This window comes from Ptychodera flava, chromosome 5 (assembly GCF_041260155.1).
Source record: "Ptychodera flava strain L36383 chromosome 5, AS_Pfla_20210202, whole genome shotgun sequence".
NCBI classification, from domain to species: Eukaryota; Metazoa; Hemichordata; class Enteropneusta; family Ptychoderidae; genus Ptychodera; species Ptychodera flava.
Genome location: NC_091932.1, coordinates 36,241,280 through 36,258,690, shown reverse-complemented (window position 1 = coordinate 36,258,690; position 17,411 = coordinate 36,241,280). Strand labels below are relative to the sequence as shown.

At 37.3% G+C, this 17,411-nt stretch overlaps 1 protein-coding gene across 1 annotated transcript in view; it reads right to left on the bottom strand.

Moving 5' to 3' along the window:
- Positions 1–4,136: 4,136 nt before the first annotated feature.
- LOC139133800 (trifunctional enzyme subunit alpha, mitochondrial-like) overlaps positions 4,137–17,411 on the bottom strand; it is a 33,087-nt gene continuing 19,812 nt past the window's right edge. The window contains 14 exon segments of the mRNA XM_070700569.1: positions 4,137–4,431; positions 5,472–5,526; positions 6,330–6,532; positions 8,468–8,615; positions 8,617–8,664; positions 10,099–10,308; positions 10,742–10,828; positions 12,020–12,155; positions 12,602–12,637; positions 13,623–13,804; positions 14,307–14,368; positions 14,371–14,425; positions 16,389–16,507; positions 17,217–17,275. Coding sequence (XP_070556670.1) covers positions 4,280–4,431; positions 5,472–5,526; positions 6,330–6,532; positions 8,468–8,615; positions 8,617–8,664; positions 10,099–10,308; positions 10,742–10,828; positions 12,020–12,155; positions 12,602–12,637; positions 13,623–13,804; positions 14,307–14,368; positions 14,371–14,425; positions 16,389–16,507; positions 17,217–17,275 — 1,552 coding nt within the window. The 3' untranslated portion in view covers positions 4,137–4,279.

The window sequence follows — 17,411 nt, the reverse complement described above, 5'->3', positions numbered from 1 at the left end:
TTAGTTGAGGCGGGCGAACTTTGTTAAGAATTCAACAATGCCAATGATGCTGAATGATGATGTTGTTGATGATGACAATGATTACTGTGCTCTCCCTGGCCTTTCAAAATTGTTAGTAAATTTACGAATTCGGTTCAAAAAATATTAGTAAGCACAAATTATGTAATGCTGAGCCCGCCCATTTTCGACAAGCACTTCTGGTACTCAATAAATGATTTTAAGGGGATAGAAATGATTTCATTATAGACAAAGGAAAATGAAAAATTCCTTTTTAATTTTCTTTTGACACATATTTTGATACGCATTTTCAAAAGATCCATTGAATAACACAGTACATCATGGGTCATGAATGCTTGCAACATTGAAATTTCTTCCTTGTCTCAATAAAGTGTGTCATTTTGATCAACCGGCCGATGAATGTTATTCAATTAATCGTTCTTTATTACACAACATAACATTTTCAAGTATATTATGACACAAATCGTAATCCCTTTGTGTGTGTAGTCAGTGGTTGATGATTATATATATTAATATATGAAATGGTCATTAATATTATCAGTGTTTGCACAAGTTTTAGATGCTAGAAAATCTGTCCCCTGTTTTTCATATTTGAAAACCTCTGTTACTTTGAAAGTACCGGTATGCATGTCATCCATAGGTACTAGGTGGTGCCTCTATAGCTGCAGTCATTATATATGCCATGTCCAGCTCTAAAATTCTTTTAAAACAACCACTGATCAGAACATTTGGCAGTCTGTGGTTTCGCACAAAGTTTGTCTCATTATAACTGCAAATTTAAGTACGCAAACTGAGACTAGTGATCCTGCTAATGTTTTCTTAGAGACAGTTATTATACTTTTAAAACGCTGCAGATGATCGTCATTTATTTGGGGAGGGGGGGGGCTGGATAAATTCTGTCGTCTTGGGACTGTGCAGCATTGTCTCTGGATCATCAAAGAAAAACTATCAGTATTCATAGCATTTGCTGAGACAGTTTCTTGTAAAATATGTTGAAGGAAACCTATTAAAATTGGCAAGTTCACTGAAAATATTCAATCTGCAGATCGTCAAATGACAAATCTATGACAACTAAGACTTCCCGCTAAGATTTCCGGCTCGCTTCCACCTCCATGCACAGACAAACACTTTGCGGTACATCGTTCAACCATGCTGCGAAAACGAGCCCTGCCACTCCTTGATATGTTCTTTTGGGAGTGACCAATGACCAAGCTACCCGAGTGGCAAAGGCTACGGAATTCGCAGCATCGTTCAACCATGCTCGGTCCGGACTGTAGTTCGACTGTCTTTCAGGCTGACTGTTCTTGATCTCTTCTCGGCAGTTTCATTGTTTCGTATTTTTTCATATCAGTTGCCGTTTTTATGCCCGACTTTCTTTCCCAGCTGAGGATACTATCTATCTGAAGCATTTGTAACTGCTCGCTTCCCTCGATCCGCTTCAACCGTCCATTCGGAAAGTTGACGGCGTGTGAGTGTTTGGGTGTCTCGAAACTACCGTAATGCATGACACACCAGTATCTGAGTACACGACCCGGGGATCTTGAAACCTTTGCGCATGCTCATGTTATCACAGGTCAAAGTCCAAAGCCAGCTTTACCATGTGTCGATACGCTTATGATATAGAGGCAGAATAGTTTTTGAAAGACGAGATATGACAGCATTTCCCCGGAATTCATAATTTTGACCGAAAATCAGGCTTCAAAAATACCAAAATTGTTCGTAAATGGCCGATCGGGCATTTATTTTTTTTCGTAAATTTTCATTTTTGTTCGTAATTTACGAATGTTACGAGCGACAGCGAGAGCACAGGATTACAATTTTTCATATTTTCATTTTATTATTAATAATAATTTCATATTTTTTAATATTTCTTTATAAATAATAATGTTTTTCATATTTCTTTATTGACATTAATGGCTACTGAGTACCCTGTGCTTTGACTTTCACACCTTCACCGTTATATATACAGATGACTCCCTGCTCTCATTCATTCCACTGTTGCTTGCCTGGCCACAGCACACATTGCTACCCTTTCTCGCCTACCCCCTATTTTTGAAGCAGTCTTGTTTGATGTTTTGAACTGTTGGCATTCCAGACTGCTCATACACAGTAGACAGCCTCATTTTACATTTCAACACAACTGTCTGCTGTATTTCTGCTTGGTGTTTTTTCTGTCTTTTGTTCTTCTTTGCCTGGTTAAAGTGCATGGGGAATTTTGCTAACCAGAGCACACATGTCCCACTTGGGCACCAGCGCCTACACCATGAGGGAGTCAAATCAGACATGTCTCCCATCATGGGGTCTTGGTTGCCATGACGCCACTTGTGAGGCTTCTGCATTTGGCACGTATACTCAGGTACTGCATGCCACCACCTCATGATGCTACTCAAATACACCGTTTCATCACGAGGGAGGCCTAGGCCAAGATGCCTCCTTGTCATGCCTAGACTCCCCCTATCCTTTTTTTAACAACAAATCTAAATTATCTCTGTGTCATCATTTAGCATTGACTGTGGTCTGATCCCATGGTTCTGGTATGAATTTGATTTCTGATAGAACTGTCAAATTAGAGTCAACATGAAGCCTGATCTCCCACACACAACACAAGCTATTTGAGACCCTATTGAAAAACATGCTGATCACGTAGGACGAAAGCTGTGTCCTTGAGACTGGCACTTCCTGCAGTTTGTATTTTTGTAACTATTACCCAAAGAATGCCTAATAATTCTGAGAATTTTGGCATGTTCAGATGTCAAAATAAATTCTAACAAAGGATATTAAATGGATAATTACAACAAGGAGAACATTTAAGATGAAGGCCATCAACTATTTGTTAGGACTTCAGCAGTTTCTTTGGTCGGATGATGCAATATCTGGTCACCATAATTGTCACACAGCCTTCATCTTAGGGTGTGTGCCAGCTAGAACATTCCATTTCAACAAATGATAGACAAGGGGTGTTGGGTGGCACGTTCCATTTCCACAAGTGACAGACACACGGGGTGTGACTGGAAAATTCCATTTGCACAGGTATAGAAGTGATGCAGTACAGCTGCAAGTGCCAATACACAATACTCATTACAAAAACAGTTCCAGTTATTGTTTCTTTTATTTGTTGGCCGTCATTTTCCTTACAAGAGAGAATACATCCACTTTGAATATCACACCATAGAACAAAACTTCACCAAACAGTGGTGGAGTAAAACCAATAATTTGTTCAATGCAAACATAACTATAAAAGTCATTTTAAACCTCAACCAAAACTGAATTTATGTACAATAACTACTAATTTCTGCCAGTACGTTGCAATCTATAAAATACAAAGTTGTACTCAGAAAATGAGATTTTCATAAATTCTGAAATTGCATTGCTGGAGGGAAATTTTTCCCAAATTTACATCTGTTCAACACTTATTTAAAATACACCTCGATTGCCAGTGTTGACATCACTAGGGCTGAAGATGTATGAGATGGTGCCTGACGATTCTGTTATGTGGTCGGTCAACACTCAGACAAAGGGGCTAGGATTTAACCTCACCATAGTTTGGTCCATTGTTTTAAATGACAGTGAACTTCTTGTACCGGGAAGTGGGTGAAAGGTACAATGAGCCAGCTCCTTTATTGATATTGCTTCTGACACCTCTATGACTTTTTCAGTCCATTGTATTTTTTTGACATACCTAATGTCAATGAAGGCATCCCTGTTTTCTGTGACTATTGTGGTTTTTATATTTCTGCATGACCTGAAGGCAGAAAGCTCCTTGGATTCAGATTATTTAGCACTCCCAATTTTTACAATTCTTTCTGGTCTACTGCTTGTGAAGACCTATGTTAAAGCTCGGTGAGCAAGTTAAGCTTTCAGTCTTAGTTTTGTGAAAATAAAAAATGTTGTACTTTTTCACAGAGTTAACACAGGGATGGTGGCCATTATGAATTTCACATATCGTTGAATAAATGTTGGGTACTTGGTCTCTCAATAACCAAAATTGCAAAGTGAGAATTGTTCAAAGTGATCTTGCGAGATTACAATTGGTCATGGTTCTGGTTGTAACAGATTTCATAGCCACAAAAACATGCTGGTTTCTGGATGTGAAATAAATACACAATTGTATCTCAAAATTGAAGCATAATTGTGTAATTTAATTACAAGTTCTAAATGACACTGAGGTATCAACTGTCCAAATTTATTGAAAGCCCACATGACAGAAAAGCCAGTCCACAAACAGAAATGAACCATCTTTCACACTTGACTTCACAGGTGTTTATTTCTTGACATGGAAGCGCTTGGTTTTGTCATTGGCATGATCTAGTAGAAGCTGGCATGGTTTAAATTGATCGCCGTACTGTTCACGGAATACTTCCATCTTTTTCACTAGGTTGGCAGCTCCATACGTATCCAAAAACCGGAATGGACCTACAAACAGAAATATTCAGAATGAGTAATTGAAAGGAGCAAGTCTGTGAGGTTCAGAATTTGACAATGGGCACAATGGAAGAGATGTTATGTACTTTATGCCATAGAGAAAGCCCTTTACAACTTTTTGGGAAGATTATTGCTGTTCAGAACGATGACGAATTACCATTATTCCCATTAAGTGGATATCAACCAGGTGTAAAATATTTTCATGGACTTTACAAACTTTCAGACAAAATGAAGAAGTTCTAGGCAGTCAAGATGTGTGACGTGCATGTTCATAAAGCGTGACTATTATGGACAGCCACCATTTGTTTCCTTGGTATACAGAGAGTTGTATTGTATGTACAAGTCATTCATTCCTGATATACACTGTAGCTGCATCATAAACGCCATGCAAAGGACACGAAGGTGAGGTCACTGTATCATAGGCTGTGAACTGTTCAACTCTACAGTTTGGTGATGCCCGCATTGTTCTCATCAATGCTCTTGAATACAAATGTAAATAAAGTATCATAAATGTTTAATGTTTAGGATGAGATAAAATTCCATTTCTATGCCCTCATCATTAACAGCCCACACATTTTTTCCACCTTGTCAGGTGTGTTCAATAAATCCTCACCTCTGTATCCCAAACACACAACTAAAACTAAATGACTCATGTCACATCAGTACAATCAGTAAAATCAAGTATGGAACCAGCCTTCCTTCCAACCTATCAAATGGATTCACAAAGGAAGGGTCAGTGGCAGACAGTTAAGTTGACAAACATCTCAATCCTATATTGATATCTCTGACCTGACCTGAAATGACACTTTGGCAATAGTGAGCCTTTGTTTTATGTATGCAACTGCTGCTTGGAGTGTGAGCTTGCATCTGATTTAGAGACTGACAGTCTGGTGAGATCTCACAGTAAATCCAAAATACTCTGTCATTATCATAGTTTGAACATTTTGACAAAACAATAGCTGGAAAAACCCTCCAGAGGCACTTTATACTTGCTAATTTCACATTGCTATGGCACAAAAATCAAGACTCACCGCCATGGAATGGTGGAAAACCAAGGCCAAACACTGCTCCAATATCGCCTTCAACCTGTAAACAGAAATATGGGAAAGTGACTTTCAATAAGGCATGTTCACAAGGGGTATAAGTCGGCAAAACAATAACACATCCCTATTGAGGTATTGTACAGGTAATTAGGTCATCCTTGGGAATCTGCTGTATTCAACTGGCTCATACCTATTTCCTGCTATGCTTGTCCTGCAAAATTTGAGACATCATTATGACAATGGACACTTTGTTCAATGAGATTCTAATTACACTACTCTAACTTTTCAACCCTAATTCAACTTTCTTTCTCAGTACAAAGTTTAATTCAACCTCCAAATCGAAAACAATTGATTTGGATCAATACATTGGAGGTGACAGGATTAAATCATTTTGTATAAAAATATTCTGGTGACTCATCAGACAAACAATCCATGTCTACTGTTCAAAAAAATGTTAATTCACAACTCAAGATTGGGCTATAAAACCAGCATGCACTGAAATGGACAGGTTTTGTGACTTCCAAACTTATAGAGGTCATTGTGGATCAGTTTCAGTGGATGCATGTCCACCTTTCAAACCTTTAACGTTAAACAGTAGTGATTTTCTGATGACTTTAACTTTTCCCACAGAAAGAATGGCAACCATTTTGAATGTCAAATATCAGTCAGTAGTTTGCCCCTCACATCCCAAAACCTCTGACTCATTATTTTTTATATTACTCCTGAGGGAAAAAATACGTTGGTTTTCTTAAGTAAAGATGACTAAGTTTCATTTTTGAGTGAATATTGCCTGAATTTACAGTTCTCAATTTTTACATCACTGAGTACAATATTTTGGAAACTTACAGGCCCATTGATAACTTCTTCTTGAAGACACAAGACAGCTTCATTGATAAACCTTGACATTAATCTGAACGCCAGATCTTCATCTGTGTTCTCCCCCATCGGAGCAGTGTGATATTTCTTAAGGATAGCTTCTACTCCTTCATTCACTGGACGGTCTTTTGATCCACCCTCATACACAAAGAGACCTTTGCCAGACTTGCGACCTTTCAGAGTAATAAAAAAGCTAGATAGGTCAGATATATCATTGGGATGGGATTAACCCTTTGAGCGCCAAAGGTCAATTTATGTCGCTTTACAAGATATACCCCAGTCAATTTTTTTCAGATTTTTGCCAAAATTTTGATAAAAAACTGTAGCCAATGAAATGTGATGTCAATTTTGTTCAAAATTATCAAAAAAATTACAGGAAAATTCATAAAAAATGGTAAAATGTTGCACTTAAATTTTGGTTGGAAAATTACAGCTCTTAAAGGGTTAATATGAGAAAAATACGGCATAAATAACTGATGTTGTGGACAAAATGCTAGATGACAGTACTCAGACCGTCAAGTAGACTTAAAAATTTCATGCTGTCTTCTGTTTTGATTGGACAAAATCTATTTTGTTTGTATATGTTAGAATTGTATAAGGAATACAGTGAAAGGTTTTGAGAATGATTTTTTTACTTAGTTCTTTTACCACAATATTTTGGTTTAAAAGACAATCATGCATAAACACTTTGGTCTGGTGTTAGATTAGCCTAGATTCTTTCCGTCCGCTTGCCTCCGTACCTCCGTCCCCACTACCGTCCAGTCTCGTGAGCAATATTTCGAGCTGGAGTTGTAAAAACTGCTCATTTGAATGTCAATGATCACCAACTGAGACCATGACGTCACCAGCGTCCCTTTCAAAGTCAATCACTGAAAATGACCCTCTCATGATTGGCCTATGACTTGGTGGGCAGAGCTAATTAATATGATGTCAAATATGTTAATTGTGTTGACACTGCAGCTCTGCCCAACCAAGTCATAGGCCAATCATGAGAGGGTCATTTTCAGTGATTGACTTTGAAAGGGACGCTGGTGACGTCATGGTCTCAGTTGGTGACCATTGACATTCAAATGAGCAGTTTTTACAACTCTAGCTCGAAATACTGCTCATGAGACTAGACGGGAGTGGGCCGGAGGTACGGAGGCAAGCGGACGAAAAGAATCTAGGCTAGTGTTAGATCAATGTCAGATCAAAACCTGACCATGTTTGAGAGAGTAATGGAAATAGCGCCCTCAGTGCTGAATAAATCCACGCCAATAGGTGTCCTGGAACTGGGAGTCTCATATCCCTCTAGGTTACCACAGAAAGCTATCGTAATCTACCTTGTCAGTGTTTTGATTCAAGCAGTGGTCTTTCAAAACATGTTTTAAATCCAAGTCTAAGCTATGGATGTCATATGGCAGATATTAAAACTCATGGGTTAGCAGTATTTTCCTATAGAAATAACTTTTGTGGGCCATGAACTCAGAAGTGAATCACAGTTCTGACACCTGTTGAATGTAATATGCATGAAAACATTACAGTGGGTTTCAAGTCATTTAACCTCAAATATGCTCTCAGACGGTACCGCAACAACACCGTACTTGGACAGCACAAATCTTATCAAAGCTATGAGGCTATTTACCATGGTTCTACAACATCTGCAGAAACAAAGATGACTTTATTTTGCGAAGTAAAGTTAGAATTACTTGTACATTAAAGTAAATTGAAAACAAAAAAGAGAAAGGAACCGCTCACGATACAAAATCGCAAAAAGAATGCACTGCAAATACAGCAAAGATCAAGGTACATCATTCATGTAATATTCAAAAACAGTTGATTTTTTTATAACCTTTTTCCTGCCAGATATTATCACTTCCCCATCTGTCAAATCAGTAAGAAGTTTTATTAAGCAAAAACCTAGAGTATTTTCACCCACTTGGCTTGGTATGTTAAAGCACCTACAGTCTGCAAAAATCGTGCTTAGGGAGTCTGTTTTCAGGAGCCTTTAAATATTCATTTTTTGTTAAAATGCATCATATGGGGCATGTTGCGTTTCATTAGTCTTTATAATCAACTTGACCTGACGGTAAAATATGAACTTGGCATGATAAGGGTCTCCAACTTACCATGGTATCCGGCTTCAAACATTTCTTTGAGCACATTTGGGTTGGAACCACCAGCTCTCACACCAAATGCTTGTCGCATGTTTTCTGCAATGTGATACCCTACATCAACGCCTACTTCATCCAGCAAAGTGGCACTGCCTACTGGGAAATCCATAGCTGGTGGTAACTTTGTCTATCCTCTTTGGACTAACTCCTTCCTGTATGGCAAACATGAGAGAAAACAATCCTTTTAATTACCACCAAGTTTTAGTACAACTCTTCTGTTCTCAATGGGTAGAGCCAAATAACACTTTCGTTGGCGAAACCTTGAATCACCACGTCAATAATAAGGGATTAGTGTCTCCAAAGTGAAAGATTTACCGATGTTTGAAATTCAACATGGCCGCCATCCTTGTGTTAACTCTACGGAGGAAAATAAACTTTTTGATATTCAAAAACTATGACAGTGAAAGTTGTTTCTTACTCCAAGGGTTTCAAAATGAGCCCCCGTTTGTTGTAAATCAGAAAGAATTCTAAAATATTTTGAGAGTTTAAATATCTGTCACCGAGGTGCATGTTCTGTCACCGAGGTGCATGTTGAAGAATTGACAGAATTATTTTGATCACAATACTCACAGGTAACTTTACATTACTGTAGTATGATATTTAATATTAATTCCCGTACCGGTACCTGGGCCCTTCTCAATAATCTGTTACATCTACGTGTACTTCTCTGCACCAAATTGTAGTGTTTACTTTGATATCAAAATTGGGATAATTGGCAGCACAAACACTGCCTGTGAATAATCCTGTTGAATGTTTCTCTGCTCAACCATACTTCATTTTAGCTTATACTGTAATGTACATCTTGTTTGTGTATGGGAAGATTGCAGATGAAGTGTCTTTAGCAAGGGTGGTACCAATGTAAATTTTACTGGGATTCCCCAGTGATTTTACCAAAGTTATTTTGTTGGAATTACAAATCAATCACGTTCAAAGCACAAAGGAAATGGTAAGGATTCCCAAACAATGAACCTGTGTTCACAATCATCAGAGGAAAAAAAAAAAAAAAAAAAAAAAAAAAAAAAAAATAAATAAATAAATAAATAAAATTGATTTAGTGTCACATGGAACAGCTTTTCCTTTCCATTCATCATTCTTTTTTGGAAATACCACAAAAGTAACCACAAATGTGTACGTTATCATTATTCTTACCACTCTATCAGCAGCAATGTTCTTGTTTTGGAACATAAGCTCCCATAGATCATACAGGCAATTAATTCGACACAAATTATGATTTTGACCAGTTCACGACATATATGCAAGAGAAATAATGTTTGCGCCTGATCCATGATTTATACTTGAAGAAATCCAATGTGAGATGTGAAATAATTTGTAAATTTACATGTATATTTACAATGGGGTGAAAGGTTAAGATCAAAGCAACTGTGTTTTCCTCTCTCTGGCCTTGGGCATTTTAATTATCCTATCAGAAAAGTGAAAAGTTGGATTCCATTCATTTGTACATCAAACACCAACATCAATTCTGAGGCCGTGAGCAGTTAACCGTTTTACTTCAAATGGTCTATCACCAATGATCTTGGCAGACAGATGGCCTTGAATATGCATCAATGGCATGGGATACATCTTACCTGAAGTATTCTAACTACTTCTGCCATGGTTGGGATGAGCATTCTTGTTGTGTAGAACCCTGGGCCATCCTTGACAACGATGACTATTTTACCTTGTCTGAGACCAACATCCACTGCTGATGCCGCAGTGTCTTTGGATGTCTTGTCTGTTGCGATGATCTCTAGGAGTTGCATTTTATCTACCGGTGAAAAGTAATGCATTCCAACAACCTGTAAAGGGGAAAAATATTTTCATTTTATTATCAAGCCTTAGGCAACTCAATCGTCTTTAATCAACAGAACAGACTTAACCCTTTCACTACCACGGTTTGTCCCAAACCCACTATAATCATGGTGATTGCTGACTTGTTCACAGGGAATTGAGTTTAAGGTAATAATAAAGTGTAACAAAAACTTTTTGTGCCCTCAAGAGGAATTATTCAAAATCATTTACTGAGCTGAGTGCTTGCAAATATTTATTGACTATTTTCACATTTGGTATCCAGTTTGCCGTTTCTGCGAGCAATACAGCTTTTTCCTATTGACAAGAGTATGTAGTGTTTATATATTCCGTACAAAGTTTGTGAACTTTGCCAACAATCTATTTATTGCAAACAGTGGTTGACACAAATAGTGATCATTACATAAAAGCTGAAATGCTTACCTTTTCCGGCCTCTTGCTGACAGCAGCTATTTCAGAAATGGGTAAGGCTGATGTGTTTGATGCAAAGATACAATGATCTGGTATCACCTTAAACAGAACAAAAATTTCTTCCATTAAACAGTTTCTGACATTTCTATTACTTTATTTACTTGCACTGAATTTATTGCTCATCACAGGTGTCTGTAAATAATGCTAGAAGTGTGGCAGCAGCTAAGAAGATAACTCTGTTTACAGGCTACTCTATGGGTGTATGCTGTAGTTTAACTTTGAACTCACTTCCTCAAGGTTATATCCACATAAGAATTTATAATATTTGTATGTTGCATAGATTCATGTCTTAGTTTGTACAAGTACTTGTAAAGTTTTAACACCTCCTGTGGGTGAAAGATTATTCAACCATTCCTGTTCTTATTATTCTTACGGCCTGCTGCACATGAGAAAAATTAGCTGAGCAAAATTTCATTTGAGGCTGTTTGGTCAGGCTGTTTATTCTTGTGTGCGGGAGATTTTTCAGTTTTTTCCTCTTGAGCCGTAGAGCAAAATATTTTACATACTCAATATTTTTTGCATTGCGAGGCAAATTCCTCACCGTGGGCACCGGAGACAGTGATTTTCCTCACGTCTTTTGACTAAAGCGAGCGTGAAGATCACATGACAGTGCCAAAATGATCGCCGGTAGTCTGGCCCGCAGCATTGAAAACGGTCACTTTAGGTTCAATAGCAGAAGCTGCTGTACAATTAGAAAGGAAGACCAAGAACCTATCTTGCCTGCTATATATCTTTAACTCCACGCGCGCTTTAGTCAAAAAGACGTGAGGAAAATCACTTTCTCCGGCACACAAGGTGAGGAATTTGCGTCGCGACACAAAAAATATCAAACAAGTTGGATATTTTGCTCAATGGCTAATGAGGAAAAACCTCATGAAAGTGGCAAGAGTAAAATGGCTGAACAAACAGCCTCCAATGAAATTTTGACCAGCTAATTTCTCTCGTGTGTGGCAGGCTTAAGAAAGCAATTTTTTTGCCGTGAAGAATGTACAGTTAAATTGAGTGCAGGTAAAGTTATAAAGTTCAGCAATTTGATACGTTCTTTCCTACAACAGTAATTTTTTTCACATTGAAGTCATTACTGAAATCATAGAACTATTCACATGCTCTAGTAACACGTAACGTATTTCATTGTAACATGGAAAATATGAAGAACACAGTCATGTTACCAGTTTCTTTGTGGATGGATTTATTGGTATTCAGTGACAATGTGTACAGGAGAAAACTTACTGCTTCAACTTCTTTGAGAACTTTGTGTTTAATGTTGATATCTTCAAAGACAGCTTCTATAACCATGTCTGCCGTGCCAAAGTTGTCATAGTCAATTTGGCATGTCAGATTTGACATGATCTGGTCACGTTCAAAACTGTGAAAAAAGCAGTACAGTAACTCATCAGAATGCTCTATGTACTGACTGATGACTAAAAGCTTGTGAGATGTCCCACTGCCAGAAATTAATAACTGCAAAGTTTACAGGTGCACAAATGAGAGATGAGCATGTCAAAATATTCATCAAATCAACACATGTGATTGGCTGGACACAGTCAAAGTGTAACAGCATTGGAGAATTTTGAAATGTGAATTCATGGTCCCAACAGTAGCACTCCACCATACAACAACTATGAAAGAAATTAGTGTTGTCTTTTATAGTGAAAACAAAAAAAAAGTTTACCACAAAAAACTTCACGTTTCACTGTTATTATTCCTCTAAATAACAACTGTCATTCCACCAGCTCAAAGTCAAAACAATGTATTCCTGAACTTATCTGATTACCAGAAAATTATATATCCTGCAAATTCACAACCTCTTACCTCGTTATCTTCTTCCTCTTCACTTTGGTGTTGAAACTGTGGATAAAATATTTGACAGAAGTAAAGGTGAGGTTGTGTCACTAAATCAAAATCAACACAATTGTTATTTTATTCTATTGGATTTACTGTTACAACAAAGGGGAACCAAGATAACATTTACCTGCTTACAGCCCTTACCAAAAACACTCATAAATGATTCTAAAATTAAAATTCAAACATACATCAAGTCTGTATTTGTGTTGGCTGTCATGTCAACTGGGACTTTCTCCTCTGTCGTACATGTATGTAAGGGTGAATCAGTTGTGATGTTGCATAGAATGGCATACTTTCTTTTGTCATCCTCACACTGCATAAACTTTCAGATCACATAATATCAATGTTGATACATGTAAGCTATCTAAATATATATCTCAATTGCGAGGAATGAATATGGTTTTTTTTTAAAAAGTGCCATGGTGATAACCCTGCTTTCGTTTTAATCTTTGGACTGAATCAATGAAAGTTTGTGAATTGCAAAAGATCCTGTAAACTAAGGTGAAGCTCATTCAGTTACAATTCATGGAAATATATGTTCAGCTACAGGTATTGTGAAAGTAGTGCTAAATGTTAAAGGGACAAAGTGTTATCTTTTTAAAATTGTTCTGCTTTTTTCATTTCATGTGAAAAGAATATTCACGTTTTTTTGCTCACTGAAAGTGAAACATGCTAAATTATTAGTTGTCAGATCTCTATTCCCTCCCTGCTGGTAGATATGGCCAGCTTCAATGACAGAACTTAAGGTACACATCAGATATTGTCATCAGCATATTTTACATGCTATGTGTAAATGAAGGGTGTGAGTGGAGCTCTGATTATTCAACATGTCTTTCAGAAAGCAGAACAGCATACGCATTTTCTCACTGAAAAAAATTATTGAAATAATTTGAAAAGAAAGTCATTTTATTCCTCTGAAGCTAAATTGTACAGTAATCAAATCAAATCCTACAATCAGTGACACCTGAAGCTGGTTACTGATACTTACCCCTTAAATACTTGATTATTTCCTCTGCTGAGTCCTTCTAAGGACATATCTTTGAGCATAACATTCATACCCTTGTCAATGCTGACTTGTGCAATGCCGGCACCCATCAGACCGGCACCTAATACAGCTATGTTATCTGCTCTCTTCTCTGGCTTGCCAAATCTGTTCTTCTTACATTCAGTCTGTGATGAGAAAGTGATATTCATAATAGATGTCAGTTAATTAGGAAAGTATCTGGAAAGGGCAGACCTTTCATTGTCTTCAACACTAATCTACAATTTACTGATGTAAAGAGTAGTAGAAATTCTACCAAAGACATAATTACTCATGTATAAGGCTTGACATATTAAAAATGAATACATTTTGGAACTACGAGTTAATCTTTGACAAAATCTTCATAGTTATGAGAAAAATTATTTTCTCGAGATTAATATAATTACTTTTTTTATTTGATTTATTACATTTATAATTTCTTTTAAGAGTAATCCAAACTTGATTATATTAGTTGCTTTTAAAGGATGAATTTAATCTGTAATCAATTCATTAGAATTTGTTGTGAGAAGTTGGTCAATATATAAGTACCTTGGGCAAGACATGACAGATCAGATACATGTACTTGAAAGCATCAAGATGTAAATATTATATCAAACTAGCACACATTCTCACTACTGCTTGTAACTTTACCTGTCCATGAAATAGACCAATCAGTGCATTGCATTGAGTTGTCATGGCCAGCTCTCCAAAGCCTTGGCTTCTTCCAAGTAGCCAACCACTGGACCTTTGTCAACACCAGCTTTTATGGCCTGAGGGAAGAACAGGTAAGTATTACTTGACCAGAAAGAAAACTGAACACTGACTAACACAGATCTCTGTTTGTACAGAAGAGTTAAAAACTACAGACTTGTTACCGAATTATGGTATCAGTGTTCTCCCTGAATAAGGTAACAGGGGCGTGGCACCCTCTTGTAAATTCCGAGCGCCCCCTTGCCAGAAATGAAAAAGATTTATTTTTTTGAAAAATAAAACAATAAATGTACGGGAAAAAAGTTGACAGTGATTTACAAGCAAAATGCGAGCGTGAGCGTCGATCCTGCAGACTGCAAACGTAATTCTCATCGATCTTGCAAATCTCGCGAGTTTGTGATGTCATCCGAGATCATAAGCCCATGTGCAACTCATCGAAGGCAGCCATATTTGCATGGCTCATCCGGTCCGTAACGTTACGTTAGCCACGCGTCCCTCCATAGGGACCGTGCATTAGGTAACCGACTTAGCTGAGTAAACATGGCAAGGAGCTGGAGGGTAACCAAGGACAGCAGAGTACACTGAAGTTTTTATAGGAGGTTAGAATTTCGTTTGTGTATTCCTTCCCAAAGCAAAACAACCTAATTTTAGGCTCGGTCGGACGTGTATCAGGATGAGAACACGTGAGTGTTATGGTGATAATTTTGACATCGATGATAATTGTATGTCTCTAGACACGCCATGTTTTCGTTTTCAAAAATGTAATCTTCATTGAAACCGTGAACTGTAATAAAAGTTCTGGAACACTGTTTCAGATCTCTTTTCCTTTGAGTTTTTATACACGAAAAAAAATCTGAAAAATTCTCCCCAAGCCTGAGTTTTATGGTCACCGTGATAATTTTGACATCGATGAATAAATGTATGTCTCTCGCTATGTTTTCGTTTTCAAAAAATATAATCTTCATAATTGAAATCAGTGAACTGTAATAAAAGTTATGAAACACTGTCTCAGATCTCCTTTCCTTTGAGTTTTTTATACGAAAAAAATCTGAAAAAAATACTCCCCAAGTGCCACCAAATAACACCATTTTAATCTCTGTTTTTCAAAAGCTCCAACGGCAGGAGGGGGGACACCCCCCTCCTGACCTCCCCCCGCGACCGCTAAAGCGGTCGCTTGTGGTGCTTCGCACCACGTCTTCGCCCTCTTCTAAAAAAATCCTGGGGAGAACACTGATGGTATTATGTGCAATGTACAAGAGACCAGCTACTGTTGTTGAAGATCTGTAGCAAACACAGTATTGACAACATCACACTAAAATTGCAAAGATTAAAAGGTCAAAATGGGCACATTAAAAGCAAAAGTGACATTACAAACTTCAAAGCGTGAGCAAATCTCATCTTAAATTTCATAACAAGATCACCCTAATGACAAAATATAGCATCAAGCCGAGTTCTCCCTAGAAAATTTACACATCAGGCTTGTGGATGTGTTGATCTTTCATTCTAAATTTAAAGCTGTTTGTTTTTATAACATTTGCACTGGCAAGGCCTCCAGACGCCACAACAAGAGGGCGCCAGACACCTATAACTTATACCAAGAAAACTCCATCAGTAAGCAAACATGAGGTCATAACATACATTTCTGATTTGATTGGTGCTCTAGAAATACAATACAAGTAGAACAGCTCAATCAAATAGCATATTATGTTCTAACACGGAGATTTTACATCTCTTCAAGTATATCAAGTCCTGTTCTGATTGAAGAGTGATGTTACCATGGTGTAGGATAAGTATGAGATGATATGGTTCCCACATCATGACTGGAAATAGAATAGGTCAAACTTGGGTAACATGATAAACAACAATATTTTATAATTATGACCATACCATGAATCTTCAAAGTTTTTTTTGTAAAACCTTTCATCATCATTTTTCAGCCCCTGTGTGTGTAATTATTATGCACAGAAAACGGGGTTGGTGGGGATGTGTAAGATTGGTGACTCATTGACATACGCTACTTACATCAATTATCTTGAGTGGTGCTGGGTAGTTGCCTTTGGTTTGTTTCATCACCGTGGCTCTTGCTCTCTTGTAGATTTGGTCTTTCACAAAACCTGTGCTCATTACATAATCTGTCGCCTCTACGTTGGGAAACAAAGTAAACATTCAAAACGTTCACAAATTTGTCATTAAGATCACATCATGAGATGTCACAATAGACGTAATGTTTGAGGCAGATTCTTATCATGTTTTTATCTTTTGTCTCTAAAGTTTACATTCACGTAATTAAATTTTATTTTTCTATAAATTATTGATTCTACTTCTTTGATGTTAAGATTAGAGGTAAATTTATTTTCTTCATGTTTCCAAAATTTAGATACAGGTTTAAGTACTTGTACATCCTTTATCTGATAAAAGTAAATCTTCAAGACCAAAATACAGTACTTTTTGATGACAGATAATACAAGAACAGCGTCTTCTAAGCTTGAGTACATGACATCTTTTGACAACTTTCTAACCATTTACTAACCATGCAATGTATGAATTTGTTTTTGATCTGACTCTCTCATAGTCTTTGGTTGTCATGCAGCTTCTATTTCTGACCAAAACTAATGTGCCTTCAACAGTCTGGCTCAACCTGGACTATTGAAACCAGCTGCCTAAACTCCCCATAATATGCCATGCCAAGTAAGTAATAATGCAAGTGAGTTTTGGCTCAATGGCAATTTGTACTGACTTTGCTTACTGGGAATTGACAGGCCTGGTTGTGGAAATGGTTGGAAATGCATTGCCTTTCGACAGCTGAGAATAGATATTTACTTTCGCGTCTGATAATAGATATTTACTTACTTTGCATAAGTGATTTGGGTTTGTCTTTCTGTGTCTTTATTTTACCATCAGCAAGTCCCCTAGGAGGTTGACCAAAAGAAAGTATACATGAGTTTCTTTATAAAACACAGAGTGTTGTGAACAAAATGGAAAATGGAACAACCAGGAAAATGAGAAATATGATGGCTGAGACATCCAAATATTACAAATGCCATA